Source organism: Triturus cristatus, chromosome 2_2 (assembly GCF_964204655.1).
Source record: "Triturus cristatus chromosome 2_2, aTriCri1.1, whole genome shotgun sequence".
Lineage (NCBI taxonomy): Eukaryota > Metazoa > Chordata > Amphibia > Caudata > Salamandridae > Triturus > Triturus cristatus.
The window spans coordinates 1255347207-1255363221 of record NC_140582.1 but is presented as its reverse complement, the minus strand read 5'-3'; the positions used below and the strand labels follow the sequence as shown (position 1 = coordinate 1255363221).

Here is a 16015-nt window from a genome sequence, read left to right as displayed (position 1 = left end):
GATAGGGAGTTTGACCGCCCCTGGAGTTTCTAGGTAGGTTGTTGAGTGCCCTCTGGTTCCAATACAGATGATGGACCCACCTGCAGCCTGAATCTAGTACCCTCGCTATTAAAGACTGCTTTAAGTAAATTTTTTCCTCTCCACAACTCCATTTCCCTTGGGATGGTATGGAGATGAGAAACGGAGGGTCACACCCAAACTTCATAAGCCAGAGAGCCAGAGAGCTAAATGTCGGACATTGGTTGGAATGTAATGTGCCAACTGCGTATGTCCCGATGAAGACTCGCAGATCCTTTATAACTGAGGGGGTGTAATTCGACCACTGTGGTCATACACACAGGAATCGAGAGCAGGAGTCCACTGCTACCAAGATGTACTTGTAAGCCCCATCCAATCACAGAGGGCCACAGTGGTCGAGGGAAACACAAGCCAAAGACTTATTTGTAATCAGAAGGGGTGTCTGTGGTGGGCACACCACGGTGGACCCACTCATCTGCTGGCAGATGTCACATTTGACAAGTAAGTCCTTGGTCTGTTTTGCAAATACCTGCCCATCAGTAGCGTTGCTGCAATAATGAAATAGTAGCACCCACCCCTGCGTGTGCAGATGCCAGACCCTTGAGTGCAGTTAGGATTAAACCCGTGCTGTGGTCTGGGTTTGGTATTACTCTATCCCCCACTCCAGGAATGCGTATGCAATGTTTTGTGCATCTAACTTGTAGGACTACTTAAGTGGAAAGCTTTTCGGCAAATTGTTGTCATTGTGAGCAGCATTGACGGCCACCATGACGGCTCTGTCTAATATCAACTGGAACGGGTGATTGCAGCAACGGCAGCAGTGCAGGCTGTTGCTTTTGCGGCTTCATCAGCCATGGGATTCCCTGCAACGTCAACAAATTGATGACTCAGTGTGTGTATTACATGAGTTCGTGGCAAGCATTCTTTTTGCTTTGCCACCTGTTCCAAAGCATCTTGTTCTTGATTGTGCAACTCTTTGAGTCTCTGAACCCATGCTGGCTCCAATAATGTAGATATTCATTATAGACTGGACACAGTAAAACGAATCACACACAATAAGTGTGTGGAATCCTGTATCTGTGTTTTCTACCGCCAGCGTTAGAGCCCTTAGCTTAGCCAGCGGCGCCGTAAAGTCACCAAGTGACTGCTTGTAGGTTTTCTCAGGGTGGCATTGCCCACCGTGCATGCACCCTTTCACAATGGCGTACGCTGCTGAGTACTGATGCTTTGTCCCTATGGCAGGCTGCGCAGAACCATCAGTATAAACGATGTAGTCATAGCTTTCTGGAGGCATTGTTTCATTAGGCAGAGGTTATTCTTGTTCGTCCTGCAGAAAGGCTTGTTTTTGTAGTGTAGAATCAAACTTGCAGTCTACGTCTGTTGGGGTGAGTGAGTTAGCCCATTGTATTCATCGTGAATGTAGTGCCTCAATGTTTGGAACGCTTGCTCTGGTGACAGCCTCTAAGATTGGCACTGGGCTAACGACAATGATACATTTTCTCTGAGCTAGGGCTTGCATTCTCACCACAGCAGTCTGTACTGCTGTTAGTATGTTTTACTGTAGGTGCAAAACGCATTTCAGCATTGGTGTAGAGATGCAATTTACATGCAATTGGTACTGTGTCAACTTCCTTGATGACGACATACGTATACCCGGATGTTCCTGTGATGGTGAAGATCACCAGGTTTGTTGTGTTTACAGGTGCTGTAAATGTTTGGAAGCTATCATGTCAGCTTGTACAAACAGAAGATATTTATGTGTTCCTGAGCCCAATGTGTATTGGAAAAATCTGGATGTATTAGGTCGTAGAATGGTTTAACCCAGTGGTTCCCAAACTTTTCACTCCTGAGGACCCCCATTGAGTCACTACTGGCAGCCGGGGCCCCCCAGGCAATTTGTAAGATTTAAATGTCAAACATTAAAACTAATTCGAAGAAGAAAAAAAAACACACGTGTGTGCATCAAACAAAGACTAGACTTAAATTACTAAAGATTTTAGTACTTTTATATTAAAATATTTGCAAAAATAGAAAAATCCTAATGGGAAGGTTGGTGCTGCATCTCGCTCTGTTTGGTTTTAGTTCACAGCCTGGGGCTCCTGCTCCTGCCAAGGCTGGACTGGAAACTTAAAGCTGCTCTGGCAAATGTTGGCAGACTAGTCCCTATACAGTGCACACCAAGTGAGTCTGACCACTACAAAGGGGGCATTGGAGGCCTCTCCCCCAAGAAAATTTTGGGGGAAATTGTGCATTTTACAACACATTTGTCATTATATATTGAATTGAAATGATGACATTACTATGTACCAGCATACAACAATCTCTTGTCAATCTTCATCGATTCCCTCACTGCTACCCTCCAACAGCGCCTCTCATCTCTCCAAAGCCCCACTGTCACATGTCTTTAATTTGTTTTATAGCACCTTTCATACCACTGTAGGGTGTCAGAGCAATTTACATCACACACATACAGAGAGAAAGAATCATACGTCTGTAAATCAGTGACTAGAAAATGTTACATAAGGCAAAGGGAACTACAAGGTGTAGGATTCACAAGTCATCCATACTGGTAGGCATTTTGTAAGAGTGCTTGGTCTGGAGAGCACAAACTCAGAATCCAGAACATAACACAGGGGTTCGCATTGACTTTACTAATAAGGATTTATTTCTAACCAAACAAACCTTTTTAGCAGCATCGGGTTAATGAAAGACTGTGAAAAAGCATAACTTACTAACTTGTACCACGCGTTTGCTTGCTGCTCTTTGATGTCAGTTCATAGCTCACTGTGCTCAATGCGATTGGAACTTGTGAACTGCATAATAACAAAAGAGTCTCTGTGGCAAAAGCAGGAACTGACTGAGCTATGCACAAAACAATATACTGTTTTTTTTAAAATGCGTGGTAGACATTGTTTGCAGCAGGCATATTAACAATCTGGGCTTCCTGAGATGACTCAAAGCTGCCACTGGACAAACCTCCTATCTCTCTGTAGCAGGTACATTAATCACTGGAGTTATCTTGACCCTTTTATTGCTGCCAAAAAACTGCTGTTTATACAAGGAACTTTGCATTGCTTTTAAAACTGCTGCCTGCGGACCCCCCTGGGTATGTGTCACGGACCCCTGGGGGTCCGTGGACCCCAGTTTGGGAACCACTGGTTTAAATCATTCTGCATAATCTAGAATGTAAATTCTGCCAAAATTTTAAAACCCCAATTTGGACTCTAATCTCTTGAACGTAGTTGGATGTTGAAGGAGCGCACACTTATCTAAAAATGTGCCTCGGTGCTTTTGCTTTCACTTGACAGCTCATATACCAGAAAAAGGGCAGTGAGATAGGCAATTTTCAAAATTACATTTGTTGCCATGTGATCAAACCCCAAATAATGTGGTGCACTCTTGTCAAGTGCTCCGATGGGTCATCATCTGTTGAGTAAATGTCATCGACATGGGACAATGCCTGGTCCTCAAAAGTTTGTTGTAGCTCTGTTACTCTGGCTGAAAACAGCCCGGGGCTATTCTTATACCACTGGGGTAATCAACAGAACTGCCTATGAGATCCTAGTCCAGTGAACTCGGTCAAATATCTGCTTCCAGGCACTATATTTTGGCAGAAAACTCAATTCAAGATGTATGTAGATAGATAGATAGATAGATAGACAGACAGACAGACAGACAGACAGACAGACAGACAGACAGACAGACAGACAGACAGACAGACAGATAGATAGATAGATAGATAGATAGATAGATAGATAGATAGATAGATAGATAGATAGATAGATAGATAGATAGATAGATAGATAGATAGACGTTGTTTTGCATTTCTTCCGCACTGTGTTATTCATTGGCGCAGCGCTGTGGCATTTTGTACTGCAAATTTGTGAGAAGCTGAATTTAAATATCTGTTGTCTAATACCGGACAGCATGAATGATCAGGTTTTACTGATTCCAGAACGAGTTTGAGGAATGCAGGTAAAATTACTGTTTCCCCAATTGGGCACTCCATTATGAAATCAGGTGGCCAATCCTTTCCAGCCAAAAGAATATTGTAACCTTGAGTTAAGTCCTCCCAAAAGAGAGCATTGATGCTTCTGGGTATGTCCCCCTCCAATTGGAGTTGTATTTCGTATAGACGAAGAGGGACACTTACCCTGTTATCAGGTGTTTCCAAAGTGATATACTCACTCAGCGCTATTCCCATCAGACAATCCATCAAGTTCTGCCGGGCTGTCCAGCATGGTCACTGCCCATTCCCAATTCAGCCGCAGAGTCCTCCATATCCGGGACATGCCTGACCTTGAGCACCGCTACCTTCTTCTTTTTGAATTGATGCTTGGAAGGCTGAGGTTTTTCTTCCTGATTAATTATGTAGTAAGATGAGCATTGTGAGTCCTTCTTCGGTTTCATGTGCTCTTCCGATCTGCACCCTGATCCTCCACCTCTCTCCGAATGCTTATCGGATGACTCCTGAAAGGAACAAGACGAACGAGGAGACCCACTCCAAGACTTAGTCTAGCTTAGGGTTAGCCTTTTCAAAATTACTCTTTAATTGAGGTTTACGAGGTCTGGCTCCAAAATTATCCCTACGAAGCGTAGCATAGGTTTCATTGATAATTTTAGGTAATTAGCGCTCCTGTTGTGGAGGAGCCCAATCCTGCATACACTGGCATATAGCCAACACTGCTGCCTCCCCCTTTATGTTACTTAACATAATGGCGGCGACTGCAGCAAAATTGACCATCAGTTTCATCCCCAAGTCAAGGGCAGGTTCGCCCCGTACTCTTTCTGTATATGTTTCAGCACTTCAGGTAAAACAGCCAGTGAAGGGGTACCATGTGTTCTGGTTTATACGGCAGCAAAGACTGTACCCCAAGTTGTGCAGTCTTCTACAGGGGGAGCCATCCCCATCGGCAGGCAAATTAGTAATATTCTGTGTCTTTCCTGTGGGCCCGTATGGGGAAACACCACCTTAAGCTGACTTGTTTTTTTAACAACTTAGAATAGAATCTCCTCCCGTTGATGGGACCTTTTCCCATGACTGCATTTAGAGTTTGTGGGCTGAAGCCCAGAGTAGCCAATTGTGGTTGTACAGCTTGAGCGGTCCGCAAAGGATTAAGTGTTAATGTTCACATATCGAACTGTGTAAGACACTGTATATTGTTACTAGATCTTTGTATAGTGTTCGCACCTCAGCTGCTGGTATTTTATCAACATTAGGATGCGGTGTATAGCAGGCTAAGGCTGGCCATGTTGCAACCTCATTGCTGAGAGTACTGAGTCAAACGTTTGCTGTTGTGTGTGTAAGGCTGCCATTAAACTAATTTATGGGTTCTTGGCTAAGTCAAAAAAAAAGGGCAGTTATGCGCAGTATCTATAAGATACGGTGCATTCCTGTCCTCTTTTAATGCGCTGGTGCTCAAATGGCTGCCTTGCGCTAATGCAGACACCCCTGCACCAAGATACAAGGGGGTCGGCGTTAAAATCAGGTTGTTTTTGTTGGGAAAAGGACAACTCCCTTCACAAAAACAACCCTTATGGTGGCGTAGGCTTTTGACGCATTTGCAGGTTTACAGCATGTTGTAAATTTGTGAATCTGTCAAATGCCATGGGTGTTATGTGAGAACACCCACTGTAATGCCCATGGCATGCCTCCCCTTTGCAGTGTGAGGTAACACAGAGACTTGCACTGCATTGCCTCACACCATATCTACGAGACCATGAAAAGCCATGCACAGTGGCTTTACGTGACCATGTAGATATGGGTAAGCCCAGTGCGCCACCAGAACGTCATATGAAGTGTCTTTCCGGCGGAGCACTGGGCTTGTAAATAAGCCCCTGAGTTTTAGGTGTAGATGTCTTTGTCTCAATGATAATTAAGTAGGTGTCTTTGTTTCTATGATAATTATGGGGGGGTGTCCATAGGGGCAATCCAGTTCAATTTACAATCAACTATGACACACAGGTAAGTGAAAGGGCCACGTGCACGATGGGAGCAGCATCCCCCACCTCTAAAAGATGAAGGATATTAGTTTAGTGTTTGTTAGGTTCAGCTGGAGGCCATTAGTAACATTATATTTTGTGAACAATTGCTTGCCACTGCAGGCCCATTCGGGCCATCGAAAAAGAACGAGATTGTCGGCATGTACAAGATTCAGCTCAAGACCATCCTTGTGACCTAGAAATCTGGTCAGTCAATTCAATTCAATTCAAATGTTATTGTTTGATTACTAAAAACCATAACAAACTGATCCATCAGACCCATGTGTCTGAGCCATCAGTCCCATGTGTCTGAGCCATCAGTACCATGTATATGAACTATCAGTACCATGTATCAGAGTCGTCAGTACGGTGGCCCCGTCCAGAGGGTGCAGAGTGCCGAGCATTCAGCGACGATGAATGTCCTGCCTTAGGAGTCCAGCGGCTTCAGGCAATGGCCCTTCCGACAATCATGGCTCCATAGTGGCCTTTCTGAATCAAAGGTGCCAGACTGGTCTATAAATCTGTACCGACGACTGTGAGATCTGTACTGACGACTGTGAGATCTGTACTGATGACTGTGAGATCTGTACTGACGACTGTGAGATCTGTACTGACGACTGTGAGATCTGTACTGATGACTGTGAGATCTGTACTGATGACTGTGAGATCTGTACTGATGACTGTGAGATCTGTACTGATGACTGAGAGATCTGTACTGATGACTGTGAGATCTGTACTGATGACTGTGAGATCTGTACTGATGACTGTGAGATCTGTACCGACGACTGTGAGATCTGTACTGACGACTGTGAGATCTGTACCGATGACTGTTAGATCTGTACGAACGACTGTGAGATCTGAACTGACGACTGTGAGATCTGTACTGACGACTGTGAGATCTGTACTGACGACTGTGAGATCTGAACTGATGACTGTGAGATCTGTACCGATGACTGTGAGATCTGTACTGATGACTGTGAGATCTGTAATGACGACTGTGAGATCTGTACCGATGACTGTTAGATCTGTACAGACGACTGTGAGATCTGTACCGACGACTGTGAGATCTGTACCGATGACTGTGAGATCTGTACTGACGACTGTGAGATCTGTACTGACGACTGTGAGATCTGTACCGATGACTGTGAGATCTGTACCGATGATTGTGAGATTTGTACGGATGACTGTGAGATCTGTACTGATGACTGTGAGATCTGTACTGATGACTGTGAGATCTGTACCGACGACTGTGAGATCTGTACTGATGACTGTGAGATCTGAACTGACAACTGTGAGATCTGTACTGACGACTGTGAGATCTGTACTGACGACTGTGAGATCTGAACTGATGACTGTGAGATCTGTACCGATGACTGTGAGATCTGTACCGATGACTGTGAGATCTGTACTGATGACTGTGAGATCTGTTCTGATGACTGTGAGATCTGTACCGATTACTGTGAGATCTGTACCGATGACTGTGAGATCTGTACAGATGACTGTGAGATCTGTACCGATGACTGTGAGATCTGTACTGACGACTGTGAGATCTGTACTGACGACTGTGAGATCTGTACTGACGACTGTGAGATCTGTACCGACGACTGTGAGATCTGTACAGATGACTGTGAGATCTGTACTGATGACTGTGAGATCTGTACTGACGACTGTGAGATCTGTACTGATGACTGTGAGATCTGTACTGATGACTGTGAGATCTGTACTGACGACTGTGAGATCTGTACCGACGACTGTGAGATCTGTACTTATGACTGTGAGATCTGTACTGATGACTGTGAGATCTGTACTAACGACTGTGAGATCTGTACTGACGACAGAGAGATCTGTACTGACTGTGAGATCTGTACTGACGACAGAGATCTGTACTGACTGTGAGATCTGTACTGACGACAGAGAGATCGACGACAGAGATCTGTACTGACGACTAACAGATCTGTACTAACGACTGTGAGCTCTGTACTAACGACTGTGAGATCTGTACTGACGACTAAGAGATCTGTACTAACGACTGTGAGCTCTGTACTAACGACTGTGAGATCTGTACTAACGACTGTGAGCTCTGTACTAACGACTGTGAGATCTGTACTTACAACTGTGAGATCTGTACTGATGACTGTGAGATCTGTACTGACGACTGTGAGATCTGCACTAACGACTCTGAGATCTGTACTAACCACTGTGAGATCTGTACCGATGACTGTGAGATCTGTACTGAAGACTGTGAGATCTGTACTGAAGACTGTGAGATCTGTACCGATGACTGTGAGATCTGTACTGATGACTGTGAGATCTGTACTGATTTAGATATCAGCAGACGGGTTACTCCATCACAACAGTGACTTTAAACCCGTCCTCCATAATATAAATCCCATAGGATATAAAGGAATTCATATTTCGTCGGACGGGATATCCGTTACCGTGTGACGGAGTAACTCGTCCGCTGAGATCTAAATAAGACCCTCTGGCTGTAAATACAAATAGTGACCGTATCGTGATGGGCTTTTCTGGCGCGGCGCAGTGCTGAGTCCCACTTTCAGTGAACACCAATATCCACTTAGCTTTCAGACCAACAAACATGCAAATCATGTGAATAAAAATTCATTATATGTAACATGTTCCTTATACAAATTATTTCTAGATGACGTGTTGAACTTTCCACCATTCCTTCAGCACACAGCTACACCAGAACAGGCTCAGACATACCGAGTTTGTTGAGTCTTTTTACAAGAAATAGTTGACCCCGGATGTTGACTCTCATCCTGTGTTAGAGCTCCCATCCCTTTTCCCACCTCCTGGGGGGAACCTTGACTGTTGACTGTTGTTGCATTTGGAAAAACATGTTTAAAAACTGAAAAACTTTGTTATTCAGTAAAATGAATGAGTGTCTTAGGACCTGAAACACAAGTGAAAAACAACACACACCATACTTAATGCCTATTCACCACCTACAGCCCCATGGCCCAGTGAAACCAAGCACTGGCAAAGCCAACGAGTCTCACCTTTGAAAAGTGTTAACCGACTATTGGCTTTGCCAATGCTTTTTGCTGTCACTGAACAGCACTGGCAAAAACAATTATTTTTTTATTGCTGGTGCCTTAGAGCATTGGCAAAAAGAACATGTCCCCAGTGGGATGATAGATATGTGTGCATGTGTGAGCACACATGCAAACATATGTGTCATGACTCTGAAGTAGACCCGGCATCATGACATACATGCGCACATGTGTTATTCCACACGTATGCATCATGATTCTGCAGTAGACTCTGCATCATGATATATGCGCACATGAGTTATTGCACAGAAATGCGCCATAACTCTGCAGTAGATCCGGCATCATGACACACGTGCACATGCATTATTGCATGTGCATCCTTCATGAGTCTGCAGTGGAGCCGGCATCATGGCATATGAGCACATGCGTTATTGTACACATGTGCATCATGACTCTGCAGTAGACTCGGCATTATGACCCATGCGCATGTGGGTTATTGCACACATATGCTTCATGACTCAGCAGTAGAGCTGGCATCATGGCATATGAGCACATGCGTTATTGCACATGTGTGCGTCATGACTCTGCAGTAGACTCGGCATCATGACACATGCGGACATGCGTTATTGCACACGTATGCTTCATGAACCAGTAGTAGACCGGCATCATGACATCCACACACACATGCGTTATTGCACAAGTGTGCATCATGACTCTGCAGTAGACCCAGCATCATGAAATATATACAGATGTGTTATTGCACACTTATGCATTACGACTTTTCAGTAGACCCGGCATCATGACATATCGGCACACCCGTTATTGCACACTTATGTGTCATGACTCTGCAGTAGAGCCGGAATGATGACATGCGCACAGGCTTTCTTGCACATGTATGTGTCAGGACTCTGCAATAGACCCTGCATGACGACATATGTGCACATGCGTTATTGCACACGTATGCGTCATGATGTTGCAGTAGACCTAGAATCATGACATACACCCTACATGTGTTATTGCAAACATATGCATCCTGACTCTGCAGTAGACCCGGTATCATGACATACCAGTGCAAATGCGTTATTGCACACGTATACATCATGACGCTACAGGATACATGGCATCATCACTTAGACGCCACATGCATTATTGCACAAGTATGCATCATGATGCTGCAGTAGACCCAGCATCATGACATACATGCTCACATGCGTTATTGCACATGTATGCACCATGATGCTGCAGTAGGCCCGGCATCATGATATACACGCCACATGCTTTATTGCACACGTATGCATCATGACAATGCAGTAGACGCAGCATCATGACATATGCGCATATGTGTTACTGCACAAGTATGCATCATAACTCTGCAGTCGACCTGGCATCATGACATACATGCGCACATGTTTTATTGTACACATATGCGTTATGGCTCTGCAGTAGACCCAGCATCATGACATATGTGCGCATGCGTTTTTGAACACATATGGATCATGATGCTGCAGTGGGCAGGATGGCCACTAGGCGGATGATAGTCGCCCACCTTGGAGCATTAAATTAAAGAATATTAAAAGTGTATCACAGCACATTGTAGAAAAAAGCAACACTTGCGACATGTCGCTATTCTCCCTTCCCAAACCCTAATCTATGGAATTTGTGACGTTTGGCTGCGCTGCCCTTCGACAAAGTGAAAGAACAGGAATACATTGTGTTTAAGCAATATGGTGCATTCCCGTCCTTCCTCCGTGCACTGGCGCCTTTTTGGCAGCCTAGCGCCAACGTTGGCACCCTTGCATCAAGGTGCACGGGTGCCTCCATTGCATGCAGGATTGCTTATGTGCAGGAAGGGGCCCCTCACTGCACAAAACAAATCCTACTGCAGCACACATAGAAAGAGGAGAAATAAAGTTATTTCTCCTCGTTACACCTCACCTCGGGAGGCGTACGGAATTGGTGCTTTCCTAGGTTTACATCACTTTGTAAATCTGGGGTATTGTTAGATTCCATGGGTGTTGTGTGTGACAACCCACCCCAGCGCCCATGGAACGCCTCAGGGCGCAGAGTGAAGAGATGCAGCGATTTGCACTGTGTTGCCTTACTCATGATCACGCAGGGTGGCTTTGCGTGGCTTCATAAACCAAAATGAGAGCCCAGCGTCACGCATGCACTACTTTATGTGGTGCAAAAGAGACTCACGGCTCTCATAAGTGAGTCCCTCAGTGTTTTATATTTGTTTTGCGTTTGTTCGTATAGCGCCGCGAAGGGAGGCTAAGCAGACTGACCCATGTTCTTCTTTTTCTGCAGCGGTAACTGTTACCTGAAGAATGTGCTGGCCCTACCCTACCCCAATAGGATCGTAAAGACTGGGGACCACGTGGTGTCCGCCTTCTCACAGAAGAAATGCATGGAATATATTTATGGTAAACATATCTGTGACGTCAGTGGGGTCAGGGACAGGATACGTGGGGGAGGAAAGCTAGGTGACATGGAGGCAGGAGTGGAAGCACGTGGGCAGGGGCATGAGATGGAGGGGTGAGAGAGACCGAATGGACCGGGCCACGGGTGGTGTTGGGCTGGGAGAGAGAGGAGGAGGGATGGAGGGAGAGGCTTGTAGAAGGAAGGCAGAGGGCTGGAAGGGGGCAGTAGAAACGTTTGGCTGGAAGAGGACAAGGGTGAGTGAGGGAAGTGGTGGGGAAAATGGGGTAGTGGAGGGAAAGGAGTGTGGATTAGGTTGTAGAGGGAGAGAGAGAGCTGTGTGTTGGAGGGGCCGGGCTTGGAGAGTGGGTAAGGCAGGAATGAGGGAGATGCTGGGATTTTAGAGGAAACTGAGCCACGTAGGGAGCTGCTGGCAGAGAGAAGGGTTGGGGGAGGGAGCTGGCTGGAAGAGGGAAGGGTTGCGGGAGCTGCCTGGAAGAGGGAAAGGTTGGGGAGGGAGCTGGCTGGGAGAGGCAAGGGTTGGGGAGGGAGCTGACTGAGAGAGGGAAGGGTTGAGGGAGGGAGCTGGCTGGAAGAAGGATGGGTTGGGGTAGCTGGCTGGAAGAAGGAAGGGTTGGGGGAGCTGGCTGGGAGAGGGAAGGGTTGAGGGTAGCTGGCTGGGAGAGGGAAGGGTTGGGGGATCAGGCTGGGAGAGGGAAGGATTGGGGAGGGAGCTGTCTGGAAGAGGGAAGTGTTGGGGGAGTTGGCTGGAAGAGGGTCGGGTTGAGGGGAGCTGGCTGGGAGAGGGAAGGGTTGGGGGAGCTGGCAGGGAGAGGGAAGGGTTGGGGGAGCTGGCTGGGAGAGGGAAGGGTTGAGGGGAGCTGGCTGGGAGAGGGAAGGGTTGGGGGATCAGGCTGGGAGAGGGAAGGATTGGGGAGGGAGCTGTCTGGAAGAGGGTAGGGTTGTGGGAGCTGTCTGGAAGAGGGAAGGGTTGAGGGGAGCTGGCTGGGAGAGGGAAGGATTGTGGAGGGAGCTGTCTGGAAGAGGGAAGTGTTGGGGGAGTTGGCTGGAAGAGGGTCGGGTTGAGGGGAGCTGGCTGGGAGAGGGAAGGGTTGGGGGAGCTGGCAGGGAGAGGGAAGGGTTGGGGGAGCTGGCTGGGAGAGGGAAGGGTTGAGGGGAGCTGGCTGGGAGAGGGAAGGGTTGGGGGATCAGGCTGGGAGAGGGAAGGATTGGGGAGGGAGCTGTCTGGAAGAGGGTAGGGTTGTGGGAGCTGTCTGGAAGAGGGAAGGGTTGGGGGAGTTGGCTGGAAGAGGGTAGGGTTGTGGGAGCTGGTTGGGAGAGAGAAGGATTAGGGGACTAATAGGGACCCTGATATATTATATCTGCGGATGCACAGAGTGTATTATGTTATTTATTTTCATTGTTGTATCTGGGGAGAGACCATGGCTCAGGAGAGGAAAGTACTGTTCCTGTGGGGTTTGTGGGGTGGAGTAAGCACCTATCACCCTGCCAATGAGAGCAGAGGTCATTACTAGCCATGTACTAAGTGCCCCAGTACATCTCTTACACTACAGCACACACGGTCACTCATGTGTTCTCACCTTTGTCACAGATTCAGAGTCATATGAGGAGGACAGCGGAGAGGAGTACGAAGATGTCCCTGATAATCAGCAGGAGATCCCCAAGGAGGCGGCCCCTCAGTAGGCGATCACTCAGGAGAGACGTAGTATGAAAGATGGAGCCCCTGCCAATCAAGAGCTTCTTAATATGGCCGCTGTGTGCAGGACACTAGCCAGAGATCACAGCTGACCGCATCATTCGGCACATGCCAACCCTTCTTCTGTCAATCTAATCTGAAAATTAGTCCATATTAAAGGAAACCTAGAGAATGCAAGGAGTGAGTGGTGTTTTACTGTCAATCAAGCCGCTGCGACATGTCGGAGACTGTGACTGAGTGTCCATACCAATGCAAAGTAATGTAACGTGGATTTGTAATCACTCTGAGGGTATCCAGGCGCTAAGGAGGGGCGGACTCTGCAGGTAGGATCAGTTGAAGAGCCAGATGTTCAGTTTCTTGTGAACTCCATCAGTGACGCGGCCGGCCTGATGTGCTGGGGAGGCCGCACCGACCTCCTGTCTTGCTTTTATGGATCTGGGAGTGTGGGGAGGGCGACCGAGACTGATCAGAGTGGAGGCTCCTGGTTGGTTGGCGAATTTGTAGGCGGTGGCTGAGCTGGGTGGGACCCAACTGTGTAGTGCTTTTTAGGCGTGGGTGAACATCTTGAACTGACAGCGATTCTGAACGAAACACTCATGACTCAAAGGGAGTGTCCTCGTTCACACGTCATTGGTTGATAATGAATGAGTGTCCTCAGTAACATGTCATGGCTGAAGATGAACGAGTGTCCTCAGTAACATGTCATGGCTGATGATGAACGAGTGTCCTCAATAACATGTCATGGCTGATGATGAACGAGTGACCTCAGTAACATATCATGACTGATAATGAACGCGTGTCCCCAGTAACATGTCATGGCTGATGATGAAGGAGTGACCTCAGTAACATGTCATGGCTGATAATGAAGGAGTGTCCTCAGTAACATGTCATGGCTGATGATGAATGAGTGACCTCAGTAACATGTCATGGCTGATGATGAATGAGTGACCTCAGTAACATGTCATGGCTGATGATGAATGAGTGACCTCAGTAACATGTCATGGCTGAAGATGGATGAGTGACCTCAGTAACATGTCATGGCTGATGATGAATGAGTGACCTCAGTAACATGTCATGGCTGAAGATGGATGAGTGACCTCAGTAACATGTCATGGCTGAAGATGGATGAGTGACCTCAGTAACATGTCATGGCTGATGATGAATGAGTGACCTCAGTAACATGTCATGGCTGGTGATGCATAAGTGTCCTCAGTAACATGTCATGGCTGATGATGAATGAGTGACCTCAGTAACATGTCATGGCTGGTGATGAATGAGTGACCTCAGTAACATGTCATGGCTGATGATGAATGAGTGACATCAGTAACATGTCATGGCTGATGATGAATGAGTGACCTCAGTAACATGTCATGGCTGATGATGAATGAGTGACCTCAGTAACATGTCATGGCTGGTGATGCATGAGTGACCTCAGTAACATGTCATGGCTGATGATGAATGAGTGACCTCAGTAACATGTCATGGCTGAAGATGGATGAGTGACCTCAGTAACATGTCATGGCTGATGATGAATGAGTGACCTCAGTAACATGTCATGGCTGGTGATGCATAAGTGTCCTCAGTAACATGTCATGGCTGATGATGAATGAGTGACCTCAGTAACATGTCATGGCTGGTGATGAATGAGTGACCTCAGTAACATGTCATGGCTGATGATGAATGAGTGACATCAGTAACATGTCATGGCTGGTGATGCATAAGTGTCCTCAGTAACATGTCATGGCTGATGATGAATGAGTGACCTCAGTAACATGTCATGGCTGGTGATGAATGAGTGACCTCAGTAACATGTCATGGCTGATGATGAATGAGTGACCTCAGTAACATGTCATGGCTGGTGATGCATAAGTGTCCTCAGTAACATGTCATGGCTGATGATGAATGAGTGACCTCAGTAACATGTCATGGCTGATGATGCATGAGTGAAGTCAGTGACATGTCATGGCTGATGATGAATGAGTGACCTCAGTAACATGTCATGGCTGATGATGAATGAGTGACCTCAGTAACATGTCATGGCTGAAGATGGATGAGTGACCTCAGTAACATGTCATGGCTGATGATGAATGAGTGTCCTCAGTAACATGTCATGGCTGATGATGAATGAGTGTCCTCAGTAACATGACATGGCTGATGATGAATGAGTGACCTCAGTAACATGTCCTGGCTGATGATGAATGAGTGACATCAGTAACATGTCCTGGCTGATGATGAATGAGTGACATCAGTAACATGTCATGGCTGATGATGAATGAGTGTCCTCAGTAACATGTCATGGCTGATGATGAATGAGTGTCCTCAGTAACATGACATGGCTGATGATGAATGAGTGACCTCTGTAACATGTCATGGCTGAAGATGAACAAGTGACCTCAGTAACATGTCGTGGCTGATAATGACTGAGTGACCTCAGTAACATGTCATGGCTGAAGATGAATGAGTGACCTCAGTAACATGTCATGGCTGATGATGAACGAGTGACCTCAGTAACATGTCATGGCTGATGATGAACAAGTGTCCTCAGTAACATGTCATGGCTGATGATGAACGAGTGTCCTCAATAACATGTCATGGCTGATGATGAACGAGTGACCTCAGTAACATGTCATGACTGATAATGAACGCGTGTCCCCAGTAACATGGCATGGCTGATGATGCAGGAGTGACCTCAGTAACATGTCATGGCTGATAATGAAGGAGTGTCCTCATTGACACGTCACGGCTGATAATGACTCAGTGTCCTCAGTAATATATCATGGCTAATAATGAATGAGTGTCCTCAGTAACATGTCAAGTCTGATAATGAATGAGTGACCTCAGTAACATGTCATGGCTGATGATGAAG

At 46.5% G+C, this 16015-nt stretch overlaps 1 protein-coding gene across 3 annotated transcripts in view; it reads left to right on the top strand.

The window, feature by feature from the left end:
• The window catches only part of LOC146863541 (coagulation factor XI-like), a 381607-nt gene extending 368283 nt beyond the window's left edge, over positions 1 to 13324 (top strand). For all 3 annotated transcript variants that reach the window (XM_085643002.1, XM_085643001.1, XM_085643003.1), the window contains 2 exons: positions 11322 to 11437; positions 13045 to 13324. In XM_085643002.1, the coding sequence (XP_085499128.1) occupies positions 11322 to 11437; positions 13045 to 13136 (208 nt within the window). In that variant the 3' untranslated portion in view covers positions 13137 to 13324. The remainder of the gene's footprint in view (positions 1 to 11321; positions 11438 to 13044) is intronic.
• Positions 13325 to 16015: the final 2691 nt, after the last annotated feature.